The sequence below is a fragment of the Heptranchias perlo genome, chromosome 10 (assembly GCF_035084215.1).
Source record: "Heptranchias perlo isolate sHepPer1 chromosome 10, sHepPer1.hap1, whole genome shotgun sequence".
NCBI classification, from domain to species: Eukaryota; Metazoa; Chordata; class Chondrichthyes; order Hexanchiformes; family Hexanchidae; genus Heptranchias; species Heptranchias perlo.
Window position 1 is genome coordinate 73403345 of NC_090334.1, and position 27825 is coordinate 73431169.

General features: G+C 42.0%; 1 protein-coding gene across 1 annotated transcript; it reads right to left on the minus strand.

Annotated features, from left to right (window-relative positions):
* ahsa1b (AHA1, activator of heat shock protein ATPase homolog 1b) lies at nucleotides 1-27799 on the minus strand. Its single transcript, XM_067992023.1, has 9 exons — nucleotides 27409-27799; nucleotides 22564-22754; nucleotides 20789-20871; nucleotides 16301-16418; nucleotides 11270-11358; nucleotides 8324-8452; nucleotides 5302-5403; nucleotides 4212-4263; nucleotides 1-2140 (listed from the first exon to the last, which is right to left on the minus strand). Exons 1-9 carry the CDS (start codon nucleotides 27486-27488, stop codon nucleotides 1968-1970), a joined length of 1017 nt encoding a protein of 338 aa, XP_067848124.1. The 5' UTR covers nucleotides 27489-27799; the 3' UTR covers nucleotides 1-1967.
* Between the last annotated feature and the right edge of the window lie 26 nt (nucleotides 27800-27825).

Below are 27825 nucleotides of genomic sequence, written 5' to 3' on the forward strand. Positions count from 1 at the left end.
TTTAGCTGGAAATTGTATTTAATAAAGTAACTTGTGACAGTGTAATATGTACATGGGGATAGAACCTATTGTCTGGTACATGTAAAATTCACCATCGAGACAGTTAACCCAATATGTCAATCCACAGTTCCAAACTGCAAAACAGATCACGCTTAGAAATTTGGTTGCACAAAAGGCACAATGCATAAGTCACCTACCATATGAAGTCTTGTACAGTCCAACCAGATCAGTTGTTCATTTGCGATGACATTAACCCAGAATTTGCTGCAAAATTAACTGCAAGTTTAATGGCGCTCACTGTTATTGTGTAAATCATCCAGCAACTTGTGGCGAGGGAGAGATGCCCCATTAGCTTTGAATCGCCATAAGTTGCTGACCGATTTGCACTGCTCCGCCATTAACCTTGTGGAAACGGCAGCTTGCCGAAAACCTCCGTGAGTTTCATGAAGTTGCTGCATTTGCGCATTGCCAATTAAAAGTGCCGTAGAAAGTTAGGGCTAGTATTTTTTTTAACAACGAGATTTATGTTCCTGCAATGCCAAGCAACCTCTCCAGCCCAGAAAGGGAACAATTTAAACTGTGGTGTCTCATTCCTACAGGTAGTATTGTTAGAGATTTTTCTTAGGTTTCCTTTGTTTCTTTTTCTCCCCTCTCAATCCAATCTTTCTTTCCCTTTCTGTAGATTTGACTAATTCACCCTCTTTCCTTTTCTGTCGTTCCTGTATTTCTTTCTCAATCCTTAAATCTCATTGGTTAAGGAAATAGACTGTTGGTCCTGTCATTCACCAAAGTCCGAGGCCCCCCATTAACAGCTCACACTTCCAGCGCGGCAAGGGAAAGTCTAACTAATGGGGCACGATGCCCCACTCCATCAAATTCTGGGCCATTATTTCCAGTGCCAATATTAAAACTGCCCTTCAGTGTTCTGCAGCAATTACAAAATATATTTTCTCCCTCAGTTCCTGAGAGATATAATATTGTCTATTATTATGGGACCATGATAGATGAACAAAAAGATTCATTTTGCAAGCAGCAGCTATTTTGACACTAGCCATATGGCTCAACTTTTAGCAAGTGGTCCATCTATATACAAAAGCTACAATAATGAACCCTTCACTAAAACCTGGCTGAAAATGATGCCATCCATGATGTGACAGCAGTTACATCAGTAGAATGTATCGCACCCACCCCACCCAAAGTCATTTGTAATAAAGTCACATTTCAAAAAACTCCAACCATTGGTAAAGTTTTTCTTCCACTCCTAGCTTTTATTTGATCCCTTTCACTGGCACATTGCTTATTCACTGATTATAAACTCAGTATAGCATCAAATGCAAACAGATGACTGGTCTGTGATCTGCTTTTCCCAAATAGCTGTGGATCCCAAGGTAGGCATATACTGCAGACGTTCTAAAAGGAAATTAGAGGTTTATTTCTTTTTTTGGGGGGACGGGGGGGGGGGGGGGGACGGGGTGCGGGCGGGAGGGAGGAAAAAGAGGAGAGAAGTAAACTTGAGGGAAGGGAAGAAACTTCTCCAATCTTCTCTTTAGTTCGCTCAATCCATAATAAACCTAAGCCTTACAGCATACTGCATCAGTTACCATTAAAAAGTCACACTGGTGATGAGAACTGGCATTTTACACATCTGTACATCATACAGTGGGACATTCTTGCATGTAGAACTCAAATTTAAAATTTCACAATTAACACTGTCAATGTTGTCCAATTCTTCAAGACTGAATGTTTGTAAAACGTCTTTCCCACTCTAAGGCTGTACTTTACTGAATGAGTTTTTTGGCTGCTGGAAAAAAATTCTACTGGAAGTATCCATTTAACAGTCCATCATTGTCATAGTTGCAGGTTTTCTGGACTGTAACACAAAAGGATGAACAGAACAGTGAAATGAACAAAGGTCTAAAGCTTTTCTGTATTCATAAGTTAGCTAGGAGTTTGCAGAGACCATCCCTTTAGAACAGTCGTACATTGTATCCAAAAGTCTGCTTAATGCCTTCAAAGTAATAACGCTGCCAGCCTGCTTTTGTCTGATCTTCCTCACCCACTGGGACACCTTTACACTCCACTTGCAGTTCTGTTCCATCATTCTTCCTGCAGAAGATCAGTTTGATGGTTGCATAATGTTCTGAAAATAAGCCAGTGGCAGTTAGGAAATTTTTCAACAAGACAAAACTGAAAAAATGAACACAGATTCTTCACAGGCACCAATTTAAATAGTCAATGAAACAAATTAAGGACGCGACATGTACACTACTCCAAATAAATCCATGATACCAATTTAGCTTGTGTTAATTTAACAACTTGCATTGATACAGCGACATTACATTTGTGAAGTGTCTTGATGTTTTTCTGTGTAATCAGACAAAAATCGACGCTGAGCCAAAGGCGGCGATATAGCAGGAGTGGCTGAAAGCTTGGTCAGAGGTAAACTTTAAAGATCTTAAAGGAAGAGAGGGAGACAGAGACAAAGACAAAGAAATTCATGGAAGGAATTCCAGAGCTTAGGGCTAGACAGCTGAAGGCACAGACACCAATAGTAGGGCGAAGGGATTTTGGGATGCACGAGGCCAGAGTTAGAAAAACGCAGAGTTCTCGGACGATTGCAGGGTTGGATATGGTTACAGAGATAGAGGGGTGGGAGAGGCCACAAAGGAATTTAAACACAAGGATGAGAATTTTAACCGGGAGCCAATATAGGTCAGCAAGCACAGGAGTGATGGGCAAGTGGGATTCGGTAGCAATTTTGGATAAGCTGAAATTTGAGGATGGGAGGCCAGCCAAGAGAGTATTGGAATAGTGGAGTCAGAAGGTGACAATAGCATGGATGAGGGTTTCGGCAGCAGATCAGCTGAGGTAGGGACGGAGATGGGTACAGTTATGAAGGTAGAAGTTGGTGGTTTTTGTGATAGAGAGAACATGGGGTCCAAAGCTCAGGTTTAGGTCAAATAGGGATACAGAGGTCTGGTTCAACCTGAGACAGTGACCAAAGAGGGGAACAGAATTGGCGGCAAGGGTGCGGAGTTTGTGGCAGGGCCTAAGGCGATGGCAAATTAAAACATCAAAAAGGTTTAAAGAAAACAAGTCAGCATGTTGAGCAAGACATTAAAATTTTCGATACGATTTCCTTGATAGCCGTGTCAGACATCACATCACCTATGTGGTACTAAACCAAATAGCGTAGACAAAATAGCTCTCAGACTTGATTGCTTGACTGTGCCAAGTTAGTCATCTAAGCTGAAGTGGAGATAGGGGTACAACAATTCACTTCAGCATCCATGGGCTTAGGAGGTGGGAAGTGAAAGTCAGAATTCCAAACCCCCCCCCCAATAACTCAAGTGACCCCTGCTGGAAATTGCATGTATAGATACTGGGATCGGGCTCAGTTGTGATGGTCAAACAGGACCCCCAACCCCAAACTGAAAAGCCTGGCAACACTCACTGATTACACATAAAAGAATGAGAACTTGGTCAAAAGACTACCAGCACCTGTGGAACTGTACTAAACAGCATAAGTCACTATTTGAAAATGTATCTGGGCTTTTCTCCATCTTGAAACAAACAGGTCTAGAGCTTATTAGGCAGTTTGTAGGAGGCCTGGTCAAAAAAAGGTAGACTTACCATAAAAAAGGTCTCTATTACCAACCAGCTGTAGTTGCGTTACAACTGGTACCGACAGAGAAAGCCACTTGATGTTTTTCAAACAAAGAATACAGACCCTCATTTATCTCCCCTTCTTCCCCCACATAAATCTTTTTAATGCCACATTAGGGTTACTCTCCTCACTATCAAGGAACAACTAACTAATGCAAAGTTAAACCAATCATATGACAGTCCAGTGCCTAATTGGGTTCAGATACATAATAGAAATGTCACCTTCCCATGTATTCTAAACCTTGCTCACTTATACTTGTTCTTCCTGGATTAGTAGGAAAATTTGTAAAACAACAAACCCACCACCCGCCCAATTCACTGAAAATGTGGCCTCACCCGTCTCAACACAATCATCTATATTGTATCCACAACCCCTCTCACTCCTGGTACATAATATTTCAGGGGTGTTGAAAATTAAACTTAGTGAAGCCTGTGTGTACTTTCTGGATTTGATTAAAACCAGTTATGGAAGTTCAAACCCAAACTATCATTGCATTCTAGGGTAAGGTTACAGCCAACAATTAACTCCGTAGAGAGAAACATACCAGTTGGCCATGACTTGTACCTCCACTTCATAACAATCCGTTGCTCAGAAACCTAGTAAATAAAATTAGGTCATCAGTATTGTTTGATAACATTGTACAGATAAAAGCATCACCAGTAACAGCAAGTACTTTATTTTGAACATCTTTCACGTGAACAAAATATTATAAAAATCACTTTTAACCCCAGTTAAAAAAGTTTTGTCTTGAGGATTAAGCGTTGCTAATTGTACTGCAGATTAACATGCCTTCAACATTAACATGAATTTCTCCATTTTAAAAATCACATTCTGACAACTGCACTTGATTGATTTTGACATTATACTTAATTGATTTATAAAAGAGAAAATGGGTCAGTTGGACTTAGTCGGCAGTTTAGATAGAAAAGAAATCCAACATTACACTTGTACATAAAATCAAGGAATTACCCAGGTCATTCAAACAAAACTGCTCACATGCTAATGTCTTTAATATTAGATGCAATCGGTATGCCAAGTTGGCTACTGCATTTGTAAGTAGTTAGATGCAATTCGCTGCAAGCTGTCTGGTGGCACAATGTGAAGGGTTGTTAGCATGAGATGTAGCAGACCCTTAGATTTCCCTATCAGAGCGGGCAAACGGGGGGCATCTGGTGCACATATCCTTTTATGGAGAGGCCGGGGAAGGAGGTTGGCTGCTAAGTCTCCAGTAAATTCAGGAAACAAGGTTCTTGGGTTTGGGGGGGGTGGTGGGGGAAGAATAAAAAAGGACAAGGAAGAGAAGTTCAACTGTACTTTTCAAAGAGTATTGCACCTATGAATTTGAAATTATGGAATGTAACCCAAGGAAAATATTACACTGCTTATGTATTTATATCACTACATCCATTCAATGGTGCCCTACAATCCTTTCATCAGTTTGCTGTTAACATACAAAATAAGCAGCACCACCTTTATCAAAGAGGTCACTAGCATAACTCAACATGTTGCCTGGTCTGTAAATGCAGCTTAGATTTAAGAGTAAAGACATATGGAAAGTTCAGCTTCTATTCTAGGGCCCACACATTTAGAAAGTCTCAAACCTGTAACACAAGGTTTTAGATGCAGATACTCACCAGTTCCAAGAATTCTCCGCTGACATTCCCATCAAGCAGTCGGAATTTTCCTCCCTTGGCTGCCTCTACGACTGCTGGTGCATGTGTGAAAGCCTGGATAAGCTGACATTAAGAGATGGACAATTTATTTTTAAATCTTAGAACTAATCATTTAATACCATGACTTTTTAAATCTAGTTTAGCACTAAGTCTCTCCCTCTCTTGCTCCTCTCAATTATCAACTGTATCACTTCAATGCAAATAGCCTCAAGTCAGTGCTTTGAATTAGAAACAAGTAGATGGTCCAAAAGTACATGCACTCTTAAAATGACAATTATCTATTGGAAAGATGATCCATAATTTCTAACACCAATATTTACTACACAAAAATATAGCTGTTTGTACAATGCTAATCATATTTTTATTACAATTATGAGACGAGAGAAACTGTAGCATACAGTATACCAGTAGTGACAGCCTTACAACCATGTCTTGCAGACAGGGCTGGAGACATTTCTGGGAAGTAGTGGTAGTTCGAGAAGAGTAAATTACTATGCTTGCCTGCAGATTCATAGTCTGGTGGCTTCTGGCTGCATTGCTGTTATGAGCCATCGCGTATGGATGCCCACTGTCATGTTTAGTGCTCCTGACTTGCCAACCAACTAGAGGGAGCAGATTTTACTTTTAAAAACAAAATCCCTCAGTTTAGTTTTGTCTCAAGTGACCCTTTCAGACTGGGGTATTTTCCATAGTGCCTCAACCCAAATTGACGATGTCAGGTCCTCCCTATTGCCACCCAAGTGGGATGCCATATCTGGCTGCAGTTAGGAGGAAGCTCAAGAGTTAGCTTGCTCATCGCTGGACCAGTTGATTGAGAGTTCAAGTCCATATTCCTGATCTAGGAGGTCACCAGTGTAGCTTTACGTGTGCACCAGTGTGCTTAGAGACCATAAACTATCTGCCAAGGCATTATTTGAAGCTTGGAGTCCTCCTTGATGTCTTGGCCAATATTCCTCACTTACTCATCTCTAATTTAACACAACTAATGATCCACCTCATTACTGTTTGCCAATGCTTGCCTATATAAGTCACTTCACTTGTTTTACCAGAAGAACAGATGTTTGAGAGTTATAAATTGTATAGATACAATTAACATCAATTAGTGTTAATTGTATTCAGGTGGTGCATATCAATTGGGGACTCTTGTATCCATCTGTATGAGCTTGGGTGTGGAGTGGGTGATGTGGATCTCTGAGCAAAGGCTTAGAAGTAACTGAAGATCAGGCTCTAGTATACTATCCTTCACCACCTGGCTATCCAATTTATTACAAAAGCCACTACAGCCACTGAATAAATGCAAGGATCCCTTTAGAGGATACATTATTTGGAGGATCAAGAGTCTGCTATATCAGGTCTTGGCAAGTTCTGATAGAAAGCCTTCGACCTCCTTCCCCCTTCTATCCTTAGCTGATAATTTGAGTGATAAGACTCCACCACGAGAGCAGTGCGGAGTATGCAGCCAGTGTACGTGCTAGGTAACAGCAGCTTTCCATGCAGTGTTCAGTAGAGAGATTGTTAAATAGTATGGCCTTGGCCTCATTTTCTATCTATTTTAAAATTTACAGTCAGGCTGCTGGGATACAATAGGAGTTCCCCACTTCCCTCAAATATGAGCCATCCTTCAGCTATCCTAATGGTTTTCAAACTGTGAGCACCCCCTGAAACACAGACCACTTGTCGTAAATACACTGGCGGATACCCAAAATGAAGCAGTTCCATGATCGCACAATATACACAGGAACAGAAATAACTGCTAGTAAGTCAGTAGATACAAGAAACCTTGAAAGTTCAGCCCTTCTAGGGCCCAGGATCCCCAGTTTTAAAACATACAAGTTATATCTCAAGGAAGCATCCACACTCAATTCCATACTATAGCAATTTTTCGACTTTCCTTTCCAACTCTAACCATTTGGGTTTTCTAATTTAAATTAATGGATTGATCCCATTGCCGAAACTAAAGTCAGTTAGTTCTGTGCTGTGCAAATCAACTAGGAACTTTAAGATAATTTGCAAAAGAACTGGGGGTAGATGAGTAGATTTTATGATCTGAAATGCACGGTCTGAAAGGGTGGTGGAAGCAGATTCAATAGAAACTTTCAAAAGGGAATTAGATATACAATTCTAAAAAAGGAAAAATTTGCAGGGCTACGGGATTAATTGGATAGCACTTTCAAAGAGCCAGCACAGACACAATGAGCCAAATGGCCTCTATGAATTGTGATTGATTAAAATCAAACATTTTAATTTGAGCTAGATTACACAGGTTTAGATTGCACATTTTGAGATGGTCAAAGTAGTTATGTATTCTAGTCGTTGGATTGCAAGAACTGGGTTAAAAAACAGAACCACACATTTCAAGCTAGGTACCAGTAATTGCAAACTGATACAGCATTATAATTTTACACAGCTTGTTGAGGCAGTTGTTATTAAGGACAGAGTCAACCTACACATTGTTGGCATATGAGAGTGTCATTATTGTTTTTATCCCCCACTTGCTAGTTAACAAAATGCTATAAAAGGTATCTTGTTTAAGTTGAGAGTAGATTTCTCTCCCTCATAGGTCCTCCCAGGCTACAAAACCTGGTCCAAGAGTGCATGGTGGGAAAACTCTACCACCAATGATACTTAACTGACCAATACTTCCATCCAATTTACCCTTACCCCCCACCCACCCCACATCATCTTCCAATACAGCACAAAGATCCAAACTTGAGGAACTTGGGCCTGAAGCTGTATCTTGCACTCATCAAGCCGAGAAACAATGCAAAAATACAGAACCAAATGACCACTTTTTTAAAAAAAAGTTTCCTTTCTTGCTCCTCCCCTTAAGAACCCTGCCGTATATTCTTCCTGACCAAGAGAACAGGCTTGACGGCTGCTCCTAAACTTTCAACTGCTCCTCCATCACAAGCCACTTGTAGTGCACAAGAGCAACTGACATTCAATTTCTTCCCTCCCACTCCCATTGCTGTTTGACACTTACCTCCTGTGTAATAAAGATCCTGTAAAGCTCTTCAGGTGATGTCATGAACTGGTCCATTAAGTTGATTTTGCAGGTTGGAATCTTAACCCCAACTGGCATAGGCTGACCAGATAACTGCCCTGTAGTGATCTGAAAAGAAATTAGTCCAATTAAAATAAATGTAGTAGTGGTGGGCGAAAAAAAGTCCAGGCTTCAGAGAGCTGGGCAAAGCAACTGACTATGCAGCCACCTATCACCTATCAGTGATCTAAAGTAACCAACTAACCAGTATTGAACAGTTGAAGATTAACAAAATACACATCAAATAAAGCCAGCTTTATTTAGCACTTGGCTTAGACCACTGCTTTTAAAATGGGGCACATCCAAATGTGTTGGCGGCTGGGCAATTCTGAAATTTTAGTGTATCTCAGTGACTTATGGGTGCCAAGTTACAGAACGAAAGTGTCAGTTTAATCTAAAAAGGTTGTTTTCATCCACTTTAGCTGGATTAGTGCCATACTACACCCAGCTTGCTCCCTTAAGACTCTACAATATGATAACTAGCCACTGAGACAACAGCAAAATGAGAATTGTATCTGATTTTCCTTCCCCAAAAAGGAAGCAACTAGCATCTTCTCACTTTCACCCAGCAAGGGCAGCAGAGGTTGGAAACTTTGTGTAAGGAACAGTGAATGCAAACCAGAATTAGAACACTGTGGCCTTGCTTCCACATCCTTCCCCCACCAAAAAGAAAGTTTAACAACCATTTGTACAATACAACCATTTTGTGTTTGGATGAATTTTTGTAAGGCAAGTGAAGTTTGTAGGGCAAGCACCCAGCATCAGGCCAAAGCACACTAACTGCAAACTTCAGAAATTTCCCCATTTCCCACACCATCTGCTCATAGGCTCTGACCAAGATCGGTGGCAACTGAACAGTTGTGTACCCACACACACTAGGAACAGACCATTCAAATCTAGTTACACAAAGCCCTTCCAGGTGGCAGAGGGGAGAATTTTACCAAGTTTTGGTTTTGCAAAAAGCTAATGAGCTGTGCCCACACATACATTGTTTATAAACTGTTGAGCTGTATATCAGATTTCTTTTTTGGAAAAAAAGTAGCATTAGCAGATTTTAAGAGTTGAGAGTTTTAAGAATTAATTCTCAATTACACAACTTAAATTCAATATGAAGAATGTAGTTCCACAACACATTAAAAGCTCCTATAAATGCCAAAATGGAAGTCTAAATCATATAATTTATGGCAAGTGGTTTTTCTTCATTGGAAATTAAATAATTTAACATAGTTGTTTCTATGGAGTGCCTCGAGTACTATCTTTTTTAAATATTAAAAAAAAGTGACCACAGCAGATAGCAAACTGTTTGAATTTTGTGGTCTAAGAAAAGACAGAGCACCTATCTGAAATGTAACCAAAGTAATTAATATTGAGAGAGGGTCAGAAAAGGGAACCTGAAATAATTTGATGCATTTTCCTCCAGTGATCTCTACTTTAAGGGTCCAAGGCAGATGAAACATCCTAAGCCTTGGTGGGTTTGACTGATAAGGACTTGAAGTATAGCAATAGTTCAGGGCTGGCTAATACCTAATCCTAGAAGAGGATAGACTAGTGGGATTACTTCAGTCCCTAACCAAAAGGGCTAAGGAGGTCAAATCCAACCAGAGCCGATTTCTGCTCCGTGCAGTCTGGGTCCACAGATCCAGCTGATGCCTCAGGCACAGACTGCTCCAATTGACCCTGGCAGCAGATGTGATCCTGTAAAGACCTTCCACCGGCAGTGGAGAATCTTTACAGAGCAGACAATTTCTGTGCTTCAGAAATTTTAAACGCATCAGCCCAGATTTTGCTGTGAAAATAACAGTGAGGCTAACAGCGCTCACTGTTATTCATGCGCAAATCAGACAGCAACTTCCAGCGAGTGGAGATGCACAGTTAAACACAAAAATCCAGAAGTTGCTGTCCAAGATGTGCCACTCCTCCATTAGCTGTGTGAAAACGGCATTGCACTGTCTGGCTCCCCATTCAAATGTATTGTACCTCTACTGATGTCGTAGATACAGACTAAACTCACCACGGAAAGTTATGGTTTGTCCATTCCTTACCACACCATTAAAAATAGCCTTTTAATGGTGTGGTAAGTCTTAATTACTGCCAAACAATCTCTCTTGGCACTGAAAATTAACTGCTACAAGTGTGGAGTCTCATTCCTTCAGCTTTTAATTATTGTTGGGAGATTTTTAAAAATTTAAGTAACTTATTTACTTTTTCCTTGTCTCGTATCTCTCAATCCTATCTTTCTTTCCTTCTCTTTCATTTACTGTACTTGGTTTGACATTGAATTCACTATTCTAACTTACACTTCCTGGTTCAGACTCTGCACTGCTCATTAACCAATTAGATTGAAGAATTGTTAACAAGACACAGTTGCTTCCCCTGTTCACACAGGTCCCATATGGCCTGTAGAGGGCACCGCGCTGTTTGTATCTCCTGCTGACAGCAACTTGCCGAGCAAACCCCATGGAAAGTAGGGTTTTGCTCGGCAAGGGCAAGTCTAACTAATGGCGGGCGCTGTTCGTTCGCTGCTCACTGCATAATCTGGCCCGTTACATTGGATAGAGATTAAAACCAGCCTTACGAGATATCTTGCTCTGCTTACAGCTTTCACAAATGAACCTTCCAAGTCGGAGCTCCAGGGCTTGCAAAATTAATAACGGACAAGGCCTGCTTTTACACCGCATTGGGGGAGGGGGGGGGGATCACAAGGATGGCATTTCATTTCAACGTGCAAATGTCTTAAAAGGACATTTTAATTCTGTCTAACCATTCTCCACAGCAATCTTCACTCCAGTTGCACATGGTGGATGCAGAGACTGAAGTATATTGAGAATGGCATCTGTCAGCTACAAGTTCAAGTTTGAAGATAAACGGTAGTTAACATTTCTTTACCTGGGCCTGCAGATCAACCTTGGGCTTGGGCTGTGATGGTTCCTTCTGAACTCCATTCATTGTTGGCAAGATCATTCCCTGAGTAAATTCTGAAATATAAACCCAAAAAGGTAAGTGAATTCTAGTGTTCAAAAGGCATTAGAACAAGCTTACATTTATATAGCGCCTTTCATGACCTCAGCATGTTCCAAAGCTCTTTACAGCCAATGAAGTACTTTTGAAGTGTAATCACTTTTGTAATGTAGGAAACACAGCAACCAATTTGCAGGCTCCCACAAAGAGCAATGAAATAGTGACCAGATAATCTGTTTGTGATGTTGGTTGAGGGATAAATATTGGCCAGGACACCAGGGAGAACTCCACTGTTCTACTTCGAATAGTGTCATGGATCTTTTACGTTCACCCAAGATAGACAGGGCCTCATCCAAAAGATGGCACTTCCAATAGTGCAGCACTCCCTTGGTACTGCACTGAAGTGTCAGCCTAGATTATGTGCTCAAGTCTAAAAGTAGGACAAACCCACAACCTCTGACTTAGACGAGAGTGCTACCACTGAGCCAAGGCCGACACTTCAGTGGGAAAATGAAATACCTGGTGTGCTACTAAGCCGTAAACACCACAAAAAGGTCTTGGGTTCAATTACTACTCTAAGTTCAAGTTGGTTGAGATCAAACATGGTGGAAGTAATGGCTGAGTGTCTCAGGTAGGTAGCAAAAAAGACAACCAATCACTATTCTATGACACCCACTGAAAAGCATACACAAGAGGAGGATAGGTGTTCACCTGTGATACTCTTCCCAAAGTCAAATAGCCTGCTGACACCATCAAAACTGATGAGAATAGTATTGAATGCAAGTCCCCATCAAACCCAAAAGGAAATAGCACCTTCAAGGGAGCAAACAAAACTTTAAAAGGGAAGAGTTTTCCACTCTATCTCATCACTGGCTCATCTCAGCCTCCTCTCCATCATCTCATGAGAGCTTCACTCTTTTGTATCTCCCTCACTTCAAGTCCTTACTATCTACTACCCTCCTAAGCCGAAGGCCATTTAATCAGATCTTTATTTGTCTCACTTATCCTTTGCACAGTGACTTCTCATCTTAAATTTCAACCTTCACCTAAAGTCCCCGTGCTCTCCTTCTCATACCTTTGCCTTCCTGTGTCAGCTGTGGCTCAGTGGTAGCACTTACATCTCAGTCAGAAGGTTGTGGGTTCCAGTCCCACTCCAGAGACTGGAGCACAAAATCTAAGCAGACACTCCAGTGCAGCACTGAGGGAGTGAGGAGGGGGGGGGGGGGGGGGGGGGGTGCGGAGAAAGAGGGGTTGAAGATGAGGGATATCTTCCACACAAGAGCCAACACCCAGCTCTCCATCACCACTGACAACTATTGTGCTGTCTGACAGCATGTCTAAAAGTTATGGATCAGCCAAACTTAGTAACAAGACTCAAACTATCCCATTCAGTTCCTGCCAAACTCAGCCTTCATCCATCCCATCTCCCTGGCTGCTTGCTCAGACAGATCCAACCTTAGTGGTCTATTTGATCATGAGCTGGGCTTCAGATCCAATAACCTATTCATCAAAGACTGCATATTTCCACTTTGCAGTAACACACTTCTGCTCGGACTGAAACCTTCATTCACATCCATCATATCCAGGATTGACTTCTCCGATGCTGTCTTAAAAGCTAAACTCCAACCTATGTAAACTCCATCTGATCCAAAATGCCATCGACCATATTCTGTCCACTTACATCAAATTCATCTGTCACCCTGTCCTCGCCATCCTTCATTGACTCCCCATCTCCCAAAACAATGAATTCAAAATAGTCAGTGTTTTACATATCCCATGGCTTCACCTCTTACTACCATTTCTGACCACCTCAGCTCTGCATGCCAGCATGTACCCTTCCTAATTCCACTCTGGCCACATAAATCTCTTCTATATGCTTGCACCTTCAGTGACATGGCAGTCAGCTATTTTGGTCCTGGAACTTCTTTTGCTAAACCCTCTATCTTGCTTCCTCTCCCCACTTTCTAAAGTATCCTCAAGATGTAACACTTCCTGCATGCCTTTGGTCACTTCTTCTAATCCTACTACTTATGCTCAACGCTAATTTTCCTCCCCCCAGCACTTAAGCACCATGGGATATTTACTATGTTAAAGGTGCTATATAAGCGCAAAGTTAGATATCATAGAATCATAGAAATTTACAGCACAGGAGGCAGCCATTGGGCCCATCGTGTCTGTGCCAGCTGAAAAGAGCTATCCAGCCTAATCCCACTTTCCTGCTCTTGGTCTGTAGTCTTAAATGTGATGAAGATTTCTGCCTCTACCACCCTTTCAGGTAGTGAGTTCCAGACCCCCACCACCCTCTGGGTGAAAAGGTTTCTCTTCAGCTCCCCTCTAATCCTTCTACCAATTAACTTAAATCTATGCCCCCTGGATATTGACCTCTCCGCTAAGGGAAATGGGTATTTTTATCCACTTTATCTAGGCCCCTCATAATTTTATACACCTCAATTAAGTCTCCTCAGCCCTCCTCTGTTCCAAAGAAAACAACCCCAGCCTATCCAATCTTTTCTCATAGCTAAAATTCTCCAGCCCTGGCAACATCCTTTAAAATCACCTCTGTACCCTCTACTACAGTCACATCTGTCCTGTAATGTGGTGACCAGAACTGTACGCAGTACTTAAGCTGTGGCCTAACAAGTGTTTTATACAGATCTAGCATAACCTCCCTGCTCTTATATTCTATACCTTGGCTAATAAAGTATTCCGTACGGCTTCTTAACCACCTTATCTACCTGTCCTGCTACCTTCAGGAATCTGTGTAGATGCACTCCAAGGTCCCTCTGTTCCTCTACACTTCTCAGTATCCTACCATTTATCGTGTATTCCCTTGCCTTGTTTGCCCTCAAATGCATTACCTCACTTCTCTGGTTTGAATTCCATTTGCCACTTTTCTGCCCACCTGACCAGTCCATTGATATCTTCCTGCAGTCTACAGATTTCTTCCTCACTATCAACCCACTGCCAATTTTTGTATCAGAACAATAGAATCATCTGCAAACTTCTTGATCATGCCTCCTACATTTAAGTCCAAATCATTTATGTATATCAGGAAGAGAAAGGGACTTAGTACTAAGCCCCGCGGAACCCCAATGGAAACAGACTTGCAGTCACAAAAACACCCGTCAACCATTACCCTTTGCTTCCTGCCACTGGATCCAACTTGCCACTTTCCCTTCGATCCCAAGGGCTTTTACTTTTCTAACCAGTCTGCCGTGTGGGACCTTGTCAAAAGCCTTGCTAAAATCCACGTAGGCTACATCAAACTCGCTACCCTCATCAACCCTCCTTGTCGCCTCCTCAAAAAATTCAAGTTAGTCAGACACGACCTTCCCTTAACAAATCCATGCTGACTGTCCTTAATTAATCCATGCCTTTCTAATTGATGATTTATACTGTCCCTCCTAATTTTTTTCCAATAATTTGCCCACCACCAAGGTTAGGCTGACTGGCCTGTAATTACTTGGTCTAACCCTTTTTAAACAACAGTACAACATTAGCAGTCCTCCAGCACCACGCCTGTAGCCAGAGAAGATTGGAAAATGATGGTCAGAGCCTCTGCTATTTCTCCATTGCTTCTCAACAGCCTGGGGTACATTTCATCCAGGCCTGGTGATTTAACTATTTTCAAAAGATGCCAATCCCCTTAATACTTCCTCTTTCATTATGTTTATCCAATCCATTATTTCACACTCAACTACAATGTCTGCATTGTCACCCTCTTTTGTGAGGACAGACGCAAAGTATTCATTAAGAACCATAAAGGTTACCTTTTTGGTCTCTAATAGGCCCTACTCTTTCCTTAGTTATCTTCTTGCTCTATGTATTTATAGAACATCTCTGTTTTCCTTGCCAATATTTTTTCATGCCCTCTGCTTTCCTAATTTCCTTTTTAATTTCACCCCTGCACTTTCTATCCTCCTCTAGGCTTTCTGCAGTATTGAGATCTCGGTATCTGGACATAAGCTTCCCTTTTTTACCTTATCCTACACTGTATGCTCCTTGACATCCAGGGGGCTCCAGATTTGGGAGTCCCACCCTTTTTCTTTGTGGGAACATATTTGCACTGAACCTTGAAATGCCTCCCACTGCTCTACCTTCAAGTAGCTGTTTCCAGTCCACTTTTGCTAAATCACATCTAGCCTAGTAAAATTAGCCTTTCCCCAATTGAGAACTTTTACTCCTGTTCTATCTTTGTCCTTTTCCATAACTACGCTAAATCTAAATGAATTATCACTACCATCAAAATGCTCTCCCACTGATACCCCATCCACCTGCCCAGCTTCATTCCCTAAAGCTAAGTCCAGAACTGCCCCCTCTCGTCAGGCTTGCTACGTACTGGCTAAAAAAGTTCTCCTGAATTAATTAAGAATTCTGCGCCTTCTATACGTTTTACACTAATTCTATCCCAGTTAATATTAGGGTAGTTAAAATCCCCTATTACTGCCCTACTGTTCTTGCTCTTCAGAAATTTGTCTACATATTTACTCATCTATCTCCCTCTGATTGATGCATATTATGATGCATAAACCTGTGTTAATAAAGCCCAGCCTCAGTTATCATATTATCATCATTACCAGCACTTATGACCTCCCCCAGTTTAAGATGGACAAAATTAATCATAGTATGGACTACATTCATAATTTGCACTGGTGTCCAGTAGCAGACGACAAATGGATCAGCAACTACATGAGCAAAGAAAGTCACCGCACAGCTGGATCCAAGGCTAGGTTCGAGTTGAACTAACAATAGTTTCACACAGCTTGATACAACGTGTAAAAATGTTTTAGATTGACAGAAATAAAAATGCAATTTAAAGAAGCATATTTAATTCTGTCTCCATAAACATTGTTAACTTGCAAAATTCAATGTACTGCAATCCCTGCTTAATTGGAGCGTTAATTATGCCATTACTGGAGGGAAAGATTTTCAATCTGAGAAACACAATGCCACACTTACCTGATTTCAGTGTGTCAATGTAGTTGAGAAGTGCCTCCCTGATCCTACTTGCACCATCATTTTTCATTAGAGCCAACAATTGTGTGTCAGGCTCATCTTTTGCCAGTGCAACAATAACCTGAGGACGACAAATTCCAAATATCTAATTTATTCAGGCAGGCTCCAAATACAAACAAAAGCTACAAATACCCACAAGACTCTAAAATGTATAAAAGCTATTGGAAATTTAATATGATATATCCTTTATGCTGAATTACATTTATTGCCAACGCCTTGCAAATATTTTTTCCAGCACTAACACTATCACAAATTTCAGCATTCGTTATGTCATTACTTCAGAGTGATGGAGTATTATTCCACCTGCCACTGAACAAATACACTACATTGTTTTAAAAGGTACAACTGGGAACAGTAAAGATACCACTAAGGCAATTGGGTGGGGGGGGGGGGGGGGGGGGAAGGGCAGAAGGAAGGAAAGAATATGGAAGAGAAACCTTAACCCAACTTTACCAGGCAACACAAGGGAAGGGTAATGCAGCTGTAGACTTTTTTAAAAAATTTATGAACATCTTAAAAAATGAGTTTCTAAATCCAAATTCAATACTCATTTTACCAAAGCAAAAAGTCAATTTTAGAGAGTTGAAAGTTAGTCTCAAAGATGGACTTAGGACCTGTTTGATTTTCAGTAGTTTTTTTAAAAATGTAAAGCAATACTTAGTCGATTCCAGCTTACAGTGCTGGAGTTGCAGAGTCAAAAGATCCCAGTTTCATACTATTAGTCATAGAGTCATAGAGTTATACAGCACGGATAGAGGCCCTTCGGCCCATCGTGTCCGCGCCGGCCATCAGCCCTGTCTACTCTAATCCCATATTCCAGCATTTGGTCCGTAGCCTTGTATGCTATGGCATTTCAAGTGCTCATCCAAATGCTTCTTGAATGTTGAGGGTTCCTGCCTCCACAACCCTTTCAGGCAGTGAGTTCCAGACTCCAACCACCCTCTGGGTGAAAAAGTTCTCTCTCAAATCCCCTCTAAACCTCCCGCCTTTTACCTTGAATCTATGTCCCCTTGTTGTCGAACCCTCAACGAAGGGAAAAAGCTCCTTAGTATCCATCCTATCTGTGCCCCTCATAATTTTGTACACCTCAATCATGTCCCCCCTCAGCCTCCTCTGCTCCAAGGAAAACAAACCCAATCTTCTCAGTCTCTCTTCATAGCTGAAGCGCTCCAGCCCTGGTAACATCCTGGTGAATCTCCTCTGCACCCTCTCCAAAGCGATCACATCCTTCCTGTAGTGTGGCGACCAGAACTGCGCACAGTACTCCAGCTGTGGCCTAACCAGTGTTTTATACAGCTCCATCATAACCCCCTTGCTCTTATATTCTATGCCTCGGCTAATAAAGGCAAGTATCCCATATGCCTTCTTTACCACCCTATCTACCTGTTCCGCCGCCTTCAGGGATCTGTGAACTTGCACACCAAGATCCCTCTGTCTTGCCTAGGGTCCTCCCATTCATTGTGTATTCCCTTGCCTTGTTAGTCCCTCCAAAGTGCATCACCTCGCACTTTTCCGGGTTAAATTCCATTTGCCACTGTTCCGCCCATCTGACCAACCCATCTATATCGTCCTGCAGACTGAGGCTATCCTCCTCGCTATTTACCACTCTACCAATTTTTGTATCATCAGCGAACTTACTGATCATACCTTTTACATTCATATCCAAGTCATTAATGTAGACCACAAACAGCAAGGGACCCAGCACCGATCCCTGTGGTACCCCACTGGCCACAGGCTTCCAGTCACAAAAACAACCTTCGACCATCACCCTCTGCCTTCTGCCACTAAGCCAGTTTTGTATCCAAAGTGCCAAGGCACCCTGGATTCCATGGGCTCGTACCTTCTTGACCAGTCTCCTGTGCGGGACTTTATCAAAGGCCTTACTGAAATCCATGCATACCACATCCACTGCGTTACCCTCATCCACACGCCTAGTCACCCCCTCAAAAAATTCAATCAAATTAGTCAGACATGATCTTCCCTTGACAAAGCCATGTTGACTATCCCTGATTAATCCTTGCTTCTCCAAGTGGAGACTAATTTTGTCCTTCAGAATTTTTTCCAATAATTTTCCTACCACTGATGTTAGGCTCACTGGCCTGTAGTTCCCCGGTTTTTCCCTACTCCCCTTCTTGAATAATGGTACTACATTAGCGGTTCTCCAGTCCTCTGGCACATCCCCTGTGGCCAGAGAGGTTCTGAATATATGTGTTAGAGCCCCCGCAATCTCCTCCTTTGCCTCACACAGTAGCCTGGGATACATTTCGTCCGGGCCTGGGGATTTATCCATTTTTAGGCCTGCTAAAACCGCCAATACCTCCTCCCGCTCGATGTTAATATGTTCGAGTATATCACAGTCCCCCTGCCGTATTTCTATGTCTACATCGTCCTTCTCCATAGTGAAAACAGATGCAAAAAATTCATTCAGAACCCCTCCTACATCTGCCGGCTCCACACACAGATTGCCATTTTTGTCCCTAATGGGCCCTATTTTTTCCCTAGTCATCCTCTTACCCTTAATATACTTATAAAACATCTTAGGATTTTCCTTTATTTTGCTCGCCAGTGTTATTTCATGGCCCCTCCTTGATCTCCTAATTTCTTTTTTAAGTATCCCCCTGCACTTTTTGTACTCCTCGAGGGCTTCCTCAGTCTTTAGCCTTTTGTATCTACCAAAAGCCCTCCTTTTTTTCCTAATCCATTCTCGTATATCCCCTGACATCCAAGGTTCCCTGGAGTTCTTGGAAGCACCCTTGACCTTTACGGGAACATGTTGCCATTGTATGGTCTCAATCTCCCTTCTGAAAGACTCCCATTGCTCCGATGCGGATTTTCCTACAAGCAGCTGATCCCAGTCCATTTTGGCCAGATCCTGCCTTATCCTATTAAAATCGGCCTTCCCCCAATTTAGAACCTTTATTTCCGGCCCCTCCCTATCCTTTTCCATGACCACCTTAAATCTCACCGAATTATGGTCACTGTCACCAAAGTGCTCACCTACTAGCACTTCTTCCACTTGGCCGGCCACATTCCCTAGAATTAGGTCCAGTACCGCCCCCTCGTAGGACTTTCTACATGCTGGCTCAAAAAGCTCTCCTGGATGCACGTTAAGAATTTTGTACCCTCTAAGCCTTTTACGCTCTGAGTATCCCAGTTAATATTGGGGAAGTTGAAATCCCCCACTATTATTACCCTATTATTTGCACAATTTTCTGAGATTTGCCTACATATCTGTTCCTCTATCTCCCCCTGACTGTTTGGGGGCCTATAGTACACTCCCATCAAAGTGCTTGGAATATTGAGCTGCCAGTCTTGCCCCTCCCTCAACCATGTCTCTGTGACAGCAACAATATCATACTCCCATGTGTTTATCAACACCTTCAGTTCATCCACCTTATTCGCAAGACTCCTTGCATTAAAATAGATGCCATCCAGCCTTGCCCTCACATATTTGCCCTGTCTTCCAAGCTGACTTCTTTTTTCTCGATATTTGGCTGCACATCACCCCCTATTGTAGCTCCACTCTGTATCCCATCCCCCTGCCAAGTTAGTTTAAACCCCCCCCCCCCCCACCGCCCCGCCCCCCCCCCCGCCCCCCCGCCCCCCCCCCCCCGCCAACAGTGCTAGCAAACCTCCCCACAAGGATATTTGTCCCGCTCTGGTTCAGGTGCAACCCGTCCGACTTGTACAAGTCCCACCTTCCCCAGAAGCAGGCCCAGTGATCCAGGAAACTGAAACCCTCCCTCCTGCACCAACTCTTTAGCCACGCATTCATCTGTTCTATCCTCCTATTTCTATACTCACTAGCCCGTGGCACTGGGAGTAATCCAGAGATTACAACCATTGAGGTCCTGCTCTTTAATCTGCTACCTAGCTCCCTAAATTCTTGTTGCAGGACCTCATCTCCCTTCCTACCTATGTCGTTGGTCCCAATGTGGACCACGACCTCTGCCTGCTCACCCTCCCCCTTGAGAATGCCCTGTAGCCGCTCAGTGACATCCATGACCCTGGCACCAGGGAGGCAACCCTGTGTTCTACTCAACAAAAAAAAGCCCAAATTGCTCTTTTTGGTGCACAATATTCACTCCATTTTTAGGCTATAATATAATTTATATTTAACAAAGTTGACTGCACCTAGGAGATACATTTCAGAGAACCTGTAGCAGCGAGTTGGACAACAATGATCAGTTTCAATGCATGAAAGGATACAGGTTCAACTCCCCACACTCTTGGGTCCCAATCCTGATCATCCCAAGTGAGGCCAAAGGAAGAAAGAGTGGAACAGATGGGGAAGCCCAGGAAAGATGGTAACTCATGCTTTCTAGCAGCACTGGGAAAAAATTGGGAGCAGGCCCTGGCACTTGCCCCCTTCAACTAAAGCAAAGTGAAGAATGGAAATAATTAACAAAGATACATTTAAAAAAAACTTACATCTACTTCATCAACATCATTTTCATCTGAGAGGTTTGGTATCTCCACAGTTCCTTTATATTTAATTCCAGTTTTTGAAGTCCCTACAATAGAAGAATACCAAGTTAAAGCAGTGATATGGCAGAAATTTTATGAACAAAATTGAATCAACTAAATTTCAGCAAGGGGGGGGGGGGGGGGGGAAAGAGAGAAAGTGCACTGGCTAAACTATTTAAAAAAAAAACTTTATTCTTAATTAGATTTACCAAGAATTTCTCATCAAGGTGAGCACAGCATAAATCAGTCAAGTCCTCTTTTTTCCCCACTTGCTTCTCCAATCTAAAAATATTTCCATTTCCCCAAAGCAGACTACTTTATAAGGTTTTACAAGTCTTAAAATTAAGGCTCCCGTGCAATAAGGTAATTAGATAAGTGTTTTGTTTATATAAGAGGGGTCTGGACATCAGAAGACACTTTCTCTCAGGGGTGGAATTAAACAAAAAAAAGTTTAAAATGCATACCTGGTATGGTAGTGGGTTATACAGCCCACAAAGGTCCTAGGTTTATACTAAGTCTTAATTACTTAATCATGCCTAGATCCCTATCCCCAAGCACAACTTCAAAATTGGTAGAGCCTTTGGTAATCTTGTCTCCTTACTTAAATTCTCTGCACTCTTGCTGCTCCTCTGTCCACCTTTAAAAGACTCATTAAAATATTTTTTTTTTCCAACCACACCATTGGTCACTCCTCTATCTCCTGCTTAGGTCCAGCCCCATCCATGATGCATCTTGCTGTAGTGGGATTTTGAGACACTGAAATCTTGTCTCCTCCATGCCAGACTTGGATTGGAAGGGAAATTGGATGTTCACTGCTTGACTGCTATCTAACAGACCCCGCTGGTAACTCTGCAGAGGTAGATAGAATCAGGCTTGGCTGCAATGATAACTAATCTAACTGGCACTTGGCCAAGGTACCAAATAGCTGCCAGAACCCGTAGAACTACCCCAGCGCAAATGGTGCAGAATGTTTGTTGAAGGAGGGAAAAGAAGAGGGGGGAAATTGAAATCATTTTAAATAAGGGTGTGATTTTGGTTTTAAAATTAAGAGACAGTGAAATAGTTTATGTTCCTTTTTTTGGGAAATAAAAACAGTATTTATGAATTTTTGTGAACTAAATCAAGGTGAAAAATTTCAGTACTCGGAAAGGAAACAATTCAACTTTGGACATGCAGTGGCAGTGTTAAGCACTCCCAAGGACAAGAGGCAAATTAAAGCTTTGTCCCAATAACGTGCATTAATGAAATAAACATAACAGTCTGGACTGGAATGCAGATGAAAGCTTGAATCTCTTTTCCCCCCCCCCTCTCTTCCAAATCACTAATTTCCCCCCCACCCCACCCCGCATTCAAGGCTTTGCCTCTTTGCTGGGATACTGTTCCACAAACATTGGCCATCCGATATTACCATGCCCACATGGTTATTACTCACGAGCCACATGTCAGCATGTTATTCAACGGTAAGCATCATTACAGCTTCGGCCAATCACGTCCACATTGACATCTACACACGTGCACTTCCAGTAGGAATCACTGGAAAGTGATCAAGAATGGGAATGCTGGCTGTTTTCTGCCCCTCCAAAGTGTACTGCAACACTCTCATCACCATCCTGGCAGAGATCAGTTAACAGATAGGGGTCAAACTTTCCTGGTCTGTATGACTTAACTACTCACTGGATAAACTCAGTAAGTGACTTTGGTGAAAGTTTCAAATAAGTTGTTTGGTTCTGCATACTCACCTATCCATGACATCTGGATGTTCCATTCAAAGAAGTATATCAGTTTTCCTTTTCTGTTGTTAATTGAAGCTTCCCCATCAGTCTTGCTCACTTCTGTCACTTTACACACTCCCTCTTCGTTTTCTACACTGACTGCCAGCAACAGTGACTTGAGTTTAACGACAGACCAATTCGAGGCATCTCTCTCTGTCCTGCAGATGAATTTTGAAGATCAGCTTTACTGTGACCAGGTTAAGATCATCCCTATTGACTCAAGTCTGAAGCTTTGGATCAATCTGTATACGATAGTTTTGAAGCTTTCATCTTTCACCAAGTAGGACTGTGAGAGAGCAATATTTTGCCAGTAAATGCAACATCTTACCCTACACAACCTTTCAAGTACAGAAAAGAACCATAGTTTGACATTCTGACAAAAACTCCATATTGTTAAATCTGTCAAAGTTAACGCTAGCTAGTTTCATCATTCACAACTGTCATTTACTGCAGCAAATGGAAGCATGTTTCAAATAACAACGCCCACATGCCACTATAAGCACAGCATTGCTTGACTCATGAGCAACATCTTTGCACTGATTTCAATTTTTTACCCATCCAGGACAAGAAGTTGTTTCTCATTCCTTTTGTATCCTATAATGCAGGCTAAATGAAGTGCCCTCTATTAAAAATATTTTATCTGTATGCACTTCTGTGTCAACTTCTTCATTACAATTTTCATTTATAATGGAGACTGCCTATGTAAAGTTGTCACACTATAATTACACCCTCCTGACAATGGTGGCACTGAGGTGCCTCAGTTTAGCAACTCAGCCTGTATTGTAGACAAACTCGTGTGTGATAACTAACTACCTTTCTGCTTTACAAATTACTGCAAGTTTGTCAAATCATTATATGAAAAATAAGGACAGAATGTGGGATTTTTTTTTAAATGGCCACTGAATTACACCTGCAAGCTCTGGTCTAATTATCCCCTGCCCTCTACGAGTTCGGTCAGAAGCAGTGGTACCTGCATCAGATACAGCGTGAAAGAAAAACATCAATTTGGTTCAGCGATATTATCTCCTTAGATTGCAACTCCTCTCTCCTTACCAAATCAGGAGCTTAATCTGTTCCTCAATGCTGAGGAACATCAATCTGTAGTCAGCTGACAAGTGACATTCAAATTAGTTAACAGTACCTTTCACTCTTAAACAATTTAATCTAGTAACCCTAGCTGATTCAGCAACTGAAAAGACATTCAGGTAATAGGATCCCCCAGAATTCTGAACCAGCAATTATCTAGTCAAGTTTAAAAAAAAAATTTTTGCGCTCTCCACCTCCCTTCAAGGTACTGACTCTTACAATAATACTTTTGCACAGGGTCTAACAGCCCGTCGGATCCTTGCCTGAGCAACCATTCTTCATGAGCCTGCCAACAGGCTTCTTCACGAGGTATATGTGTGTAATTGGCAAATGAATTTCTAGATAAGTGTGAGCTGTTATATTTTGGTAGGAAGATTAAGGGGGCCACATACTGCTCAGATTACGAGAGTCTAAGTAGGGTAGAGGAGCAGAGGGATCTGGGGTACAGATACACAAATCACTAAGAGTAGCAACGCAGGTTAATAAGGCCATTAAAAAAAAAGCAAACCAAGCTTTGCGATTCATTTCTAGAGGGATAGAATTGAAAAGCAGAGAAGTTATGTTAAACTTGTACAGAACTTTGGTTATACCACATTTGGAGTATTGTGCACAGCTCTGGTCTCCATATTATAAAAAGGATATGGAGGCATTGGAGAAAGTAAATCTTTTTTGCACTAGGATGATACCAGAACTGACTATACCTATCAGGAAAGATTGAGCAGGCTGAAGCTCTTTTCTCCAGGAAAGAAGACTGAGGGGTGACCTGGTAAGAGGTCTTTAAGATTATGAAAGGGTTTGATAGGGTAGACGTAGAGATGATGTTTCCACTTGTGGGGCAGACCAGAACTAGGGGGCCATAAATATAAGAAAGTCGCTAATAAATCCAATATGGAATTCAGGAGAAACTTCTTTACCCAGAGAGTGGTTAGAATGTGGAACTCACTACCACGTGCAGTTGAGACGACTAGCACAAATGCATTTAAAGGGAAGCTAGATAAACACAGGAGGGAGACAGAATTAGAAGGATATGCTGATAGGGTTAGATGAAATAGGGAGGGAGGAGGCTTGGGTGGCATGGACCTGTTGGGCCGAATGGCCTGTTTCTGTGCTTTACATTCTATGTAATCACAGCCAAGCCCAATCCTGCCTTAACATTCATGCATATGCACTTTCCAACAGGAGTCACTGGTTGACTATCAGGAGCTGATGTCCTCCTACTCAATAAGTTTCCCCTTTTTGTCACAAATCCACCTCACAACTGAATCCTAAGTCTCACAACCAAAAAATAAAAGCCTTTCTACTGCATGCCTGAATCATGAAAGAGAACAGTTTAGACATGTCAAATCTCAGGAGATTAAATAAGGTGTGCAAAGCAGTGGACTGGATGGGTCAAGCAAACTTTTTGCATTCAATATTTCTCATGTTGATGTGGAGAAGTGTTAGGTAACACATTTTGGGATGATAACAAGGAACAGAGGACTTTAATGGACAATGAGGACAAACGGAACACTCCAAAAGGTTGAAAACCATAAGCACCTAAAAGTGCCAATGCTGGCCGAGAAAGCCATAAAAGTCAACAGCATTTTAGGTGTTATAAATTAGGGACTTACGATACAAGATTAAAGAAATACTGATAAAATTGAATATGGCAATGGTTGGGCCACAGTTAGAATACTGTGTGCAGTATTGGGCACCTTGTTATATAAAGGACATTAAAGTCATACAAAAATGTATAGCATAGATTCACACGAATGATGCCAGGGATGGGAAACTATAGTTATGTGGGAAGACTAAATGTTGGGACTATTTCCACTGGAGAAGGCTTCGAAGAGAGATTTTTTTTTAACATTATGAAAAGCTTTGATAGGAAATTGCCCTTCCCTATTCACCCTCTGATTGGGGAGTCGGTAAGGTGTCATTAATTTAAAACAGTTACCAAGAATGAGGAGGGGGGTTAGGTAAAATTTCTTTTACACAGAAGGTTGTTGGAGTATGAAATGTTTTGTCACAGGTTGAGGCAGAGACTATTTTAAGGGAAAGTGGATAAATATTTGAAGCATATAAAGGTACGAGGCTATGAGGAAAGAACAGGACATTAGGATTAGTTTTAGATTACTCTTGCAAAAGAACCAACATAAACAATGTGGGCCAAGTTTTGTGCTGTAAATTTCTATGGTCTCAGAAGCCCAAGCTGCATTGGGTTTTTGCTTTTATTAGGAAGAGAAAAGAAAACAAGAACCCCCTTTTCTCTCCTTGGCATCATCTCAAAGCTAAAAGATGGCATCTGTCAGTCTCCAGATATCAAAATGAAGCAATTGAGACAGATACCCCTCGCATCTTCAAATAAACACCTTTAAAGGCATCCCCTTGATCCGTGCAGAGTAATAGTACAGTTCGACCACCCTTCCCTATTCTAAACTTTCCCTACTACAGACATCAAAATTTCCACTCCCAAAAGAGTTGACTCCCATTTGTTGCCAGTCAGTGCTTTATCCAAGAGAGCCATTCTTCACATGAACCTAGACCACACGTACCTGCAGGCTGTTGACAGCGAATATGATCACTGCCAAGCCAATGATAAGGCCGCTCAAGTTAGTTTCGACAGGTGCCGCTGGATAGCAATCAGGAATCCGAAGCAATTACACTTTCCCCAACCCAGGGACACCTACTGTCTTCTACAGTGCCTTTAAATTCACACCATACCTTCAAATTCACATGACATCATTAGCCAACTGTACTCTTAACAGCATTGTTCAAGACATTCCTTTTTTGTGTGGAATTTCAACACCAAACACACTGCTAGTTCCCTTTAATGCTATACCACACTGCAGTTCTCAGAAAAAAAAAATTGTTCTTCATCAAGATCAGAATGCTAATTGCAAGAAAAAAATACCCAAGACCAGTGACAATACCAAAGTCATCACCAGTATCCAGAATATGCATGGTTTATCTCATTCTGCTACTAAATACATATTCTCCATTCACATTCTACCCCACTTCAAAAGAGTATAAAACAACCAGGATAGCTAATGTGGGACCCAAAGGGAGGAAATAGAAGTTAATAGAATGAGAAGTACAGATGAGGAAGGCTATTCCACACCTATCTTGATTCTTCCATCCAGAAATACCCTGCAATCCAACCGCATCTAATCACACGTCTTAAATGATTCCAACATTTCCACCTCCACTACTCCATCAAGGAGCCAGTTCCAAAGTTATCAATGACAGTGCAAAAGAAAACATACCAGATTTACCTTTTTTCACATATCACCTTGTGTGTTTAAGCCCAAGTTTCTCCAAGTACACAAACCAGATCCCCCAAGGTAAGGGGGAAGAAGGGGTTAAGTGTTACAAAAGAGGAATTAAAACAAGCTTGCAAAAAAAATGTAATCTCTGGGGGGAGGGGGGGGGGGTTGGGAAAGGAAGGAGAAAGAATAACATAAATTTAGCTCCCAACTGCAGCAGCCCATACCCATATTGCATTTGAAAAAAAAGGTGGCAGGGAGCCCAGAAAGTTTTATAGATAGAAAATGTGACAGCTATAAAAACAGGATCACCAGAATTGTTAAACAAAAAAGTCTTTTAAGACAAAGCAACACCCCCCCCCCCCCACACACATATTCCCACTCTTCTCCCGTAAAGGCTCTTCCTCGGCTTAGATGAAATGTTAAAACTTGAATGATATATATATATATATAAAATAATCCTGGCTATTATTCTCCTTACCAATGCCAGTTATTGACGTTGGTGGCGTCGGCCCGCTCCTCCACGATCCAACGCGGGTCTCCCTCTCCCCATTTGGCCATAGCGACAGCAGCACGAGACGGCGGGTAGGATGAAAACAAATAAATAAGGATATAAATTAATCTAACGGCACCGCGCCCCGTTTATAAAGGTTTGCGTATGACTGCGGGAGGGGGGAGAGTTCGGGTGAATTCACAGGTTAAGTGAGACCCTCTCACGGCTCCTCTTCACCCAAAGCGTCAGGCAGCCGCTGTCCTCCAGTCTTTATCCGGTCGCCGTCAGAACATGCTAGAAACCCGTGACGTCATCGCCGCTCCTGCCCCGCCTCCTCACTGTCCATTACCTGCAACGCTCACTCACCGCCAATGACGACGAAAGCACTTCCGCCCCGCACTCTCT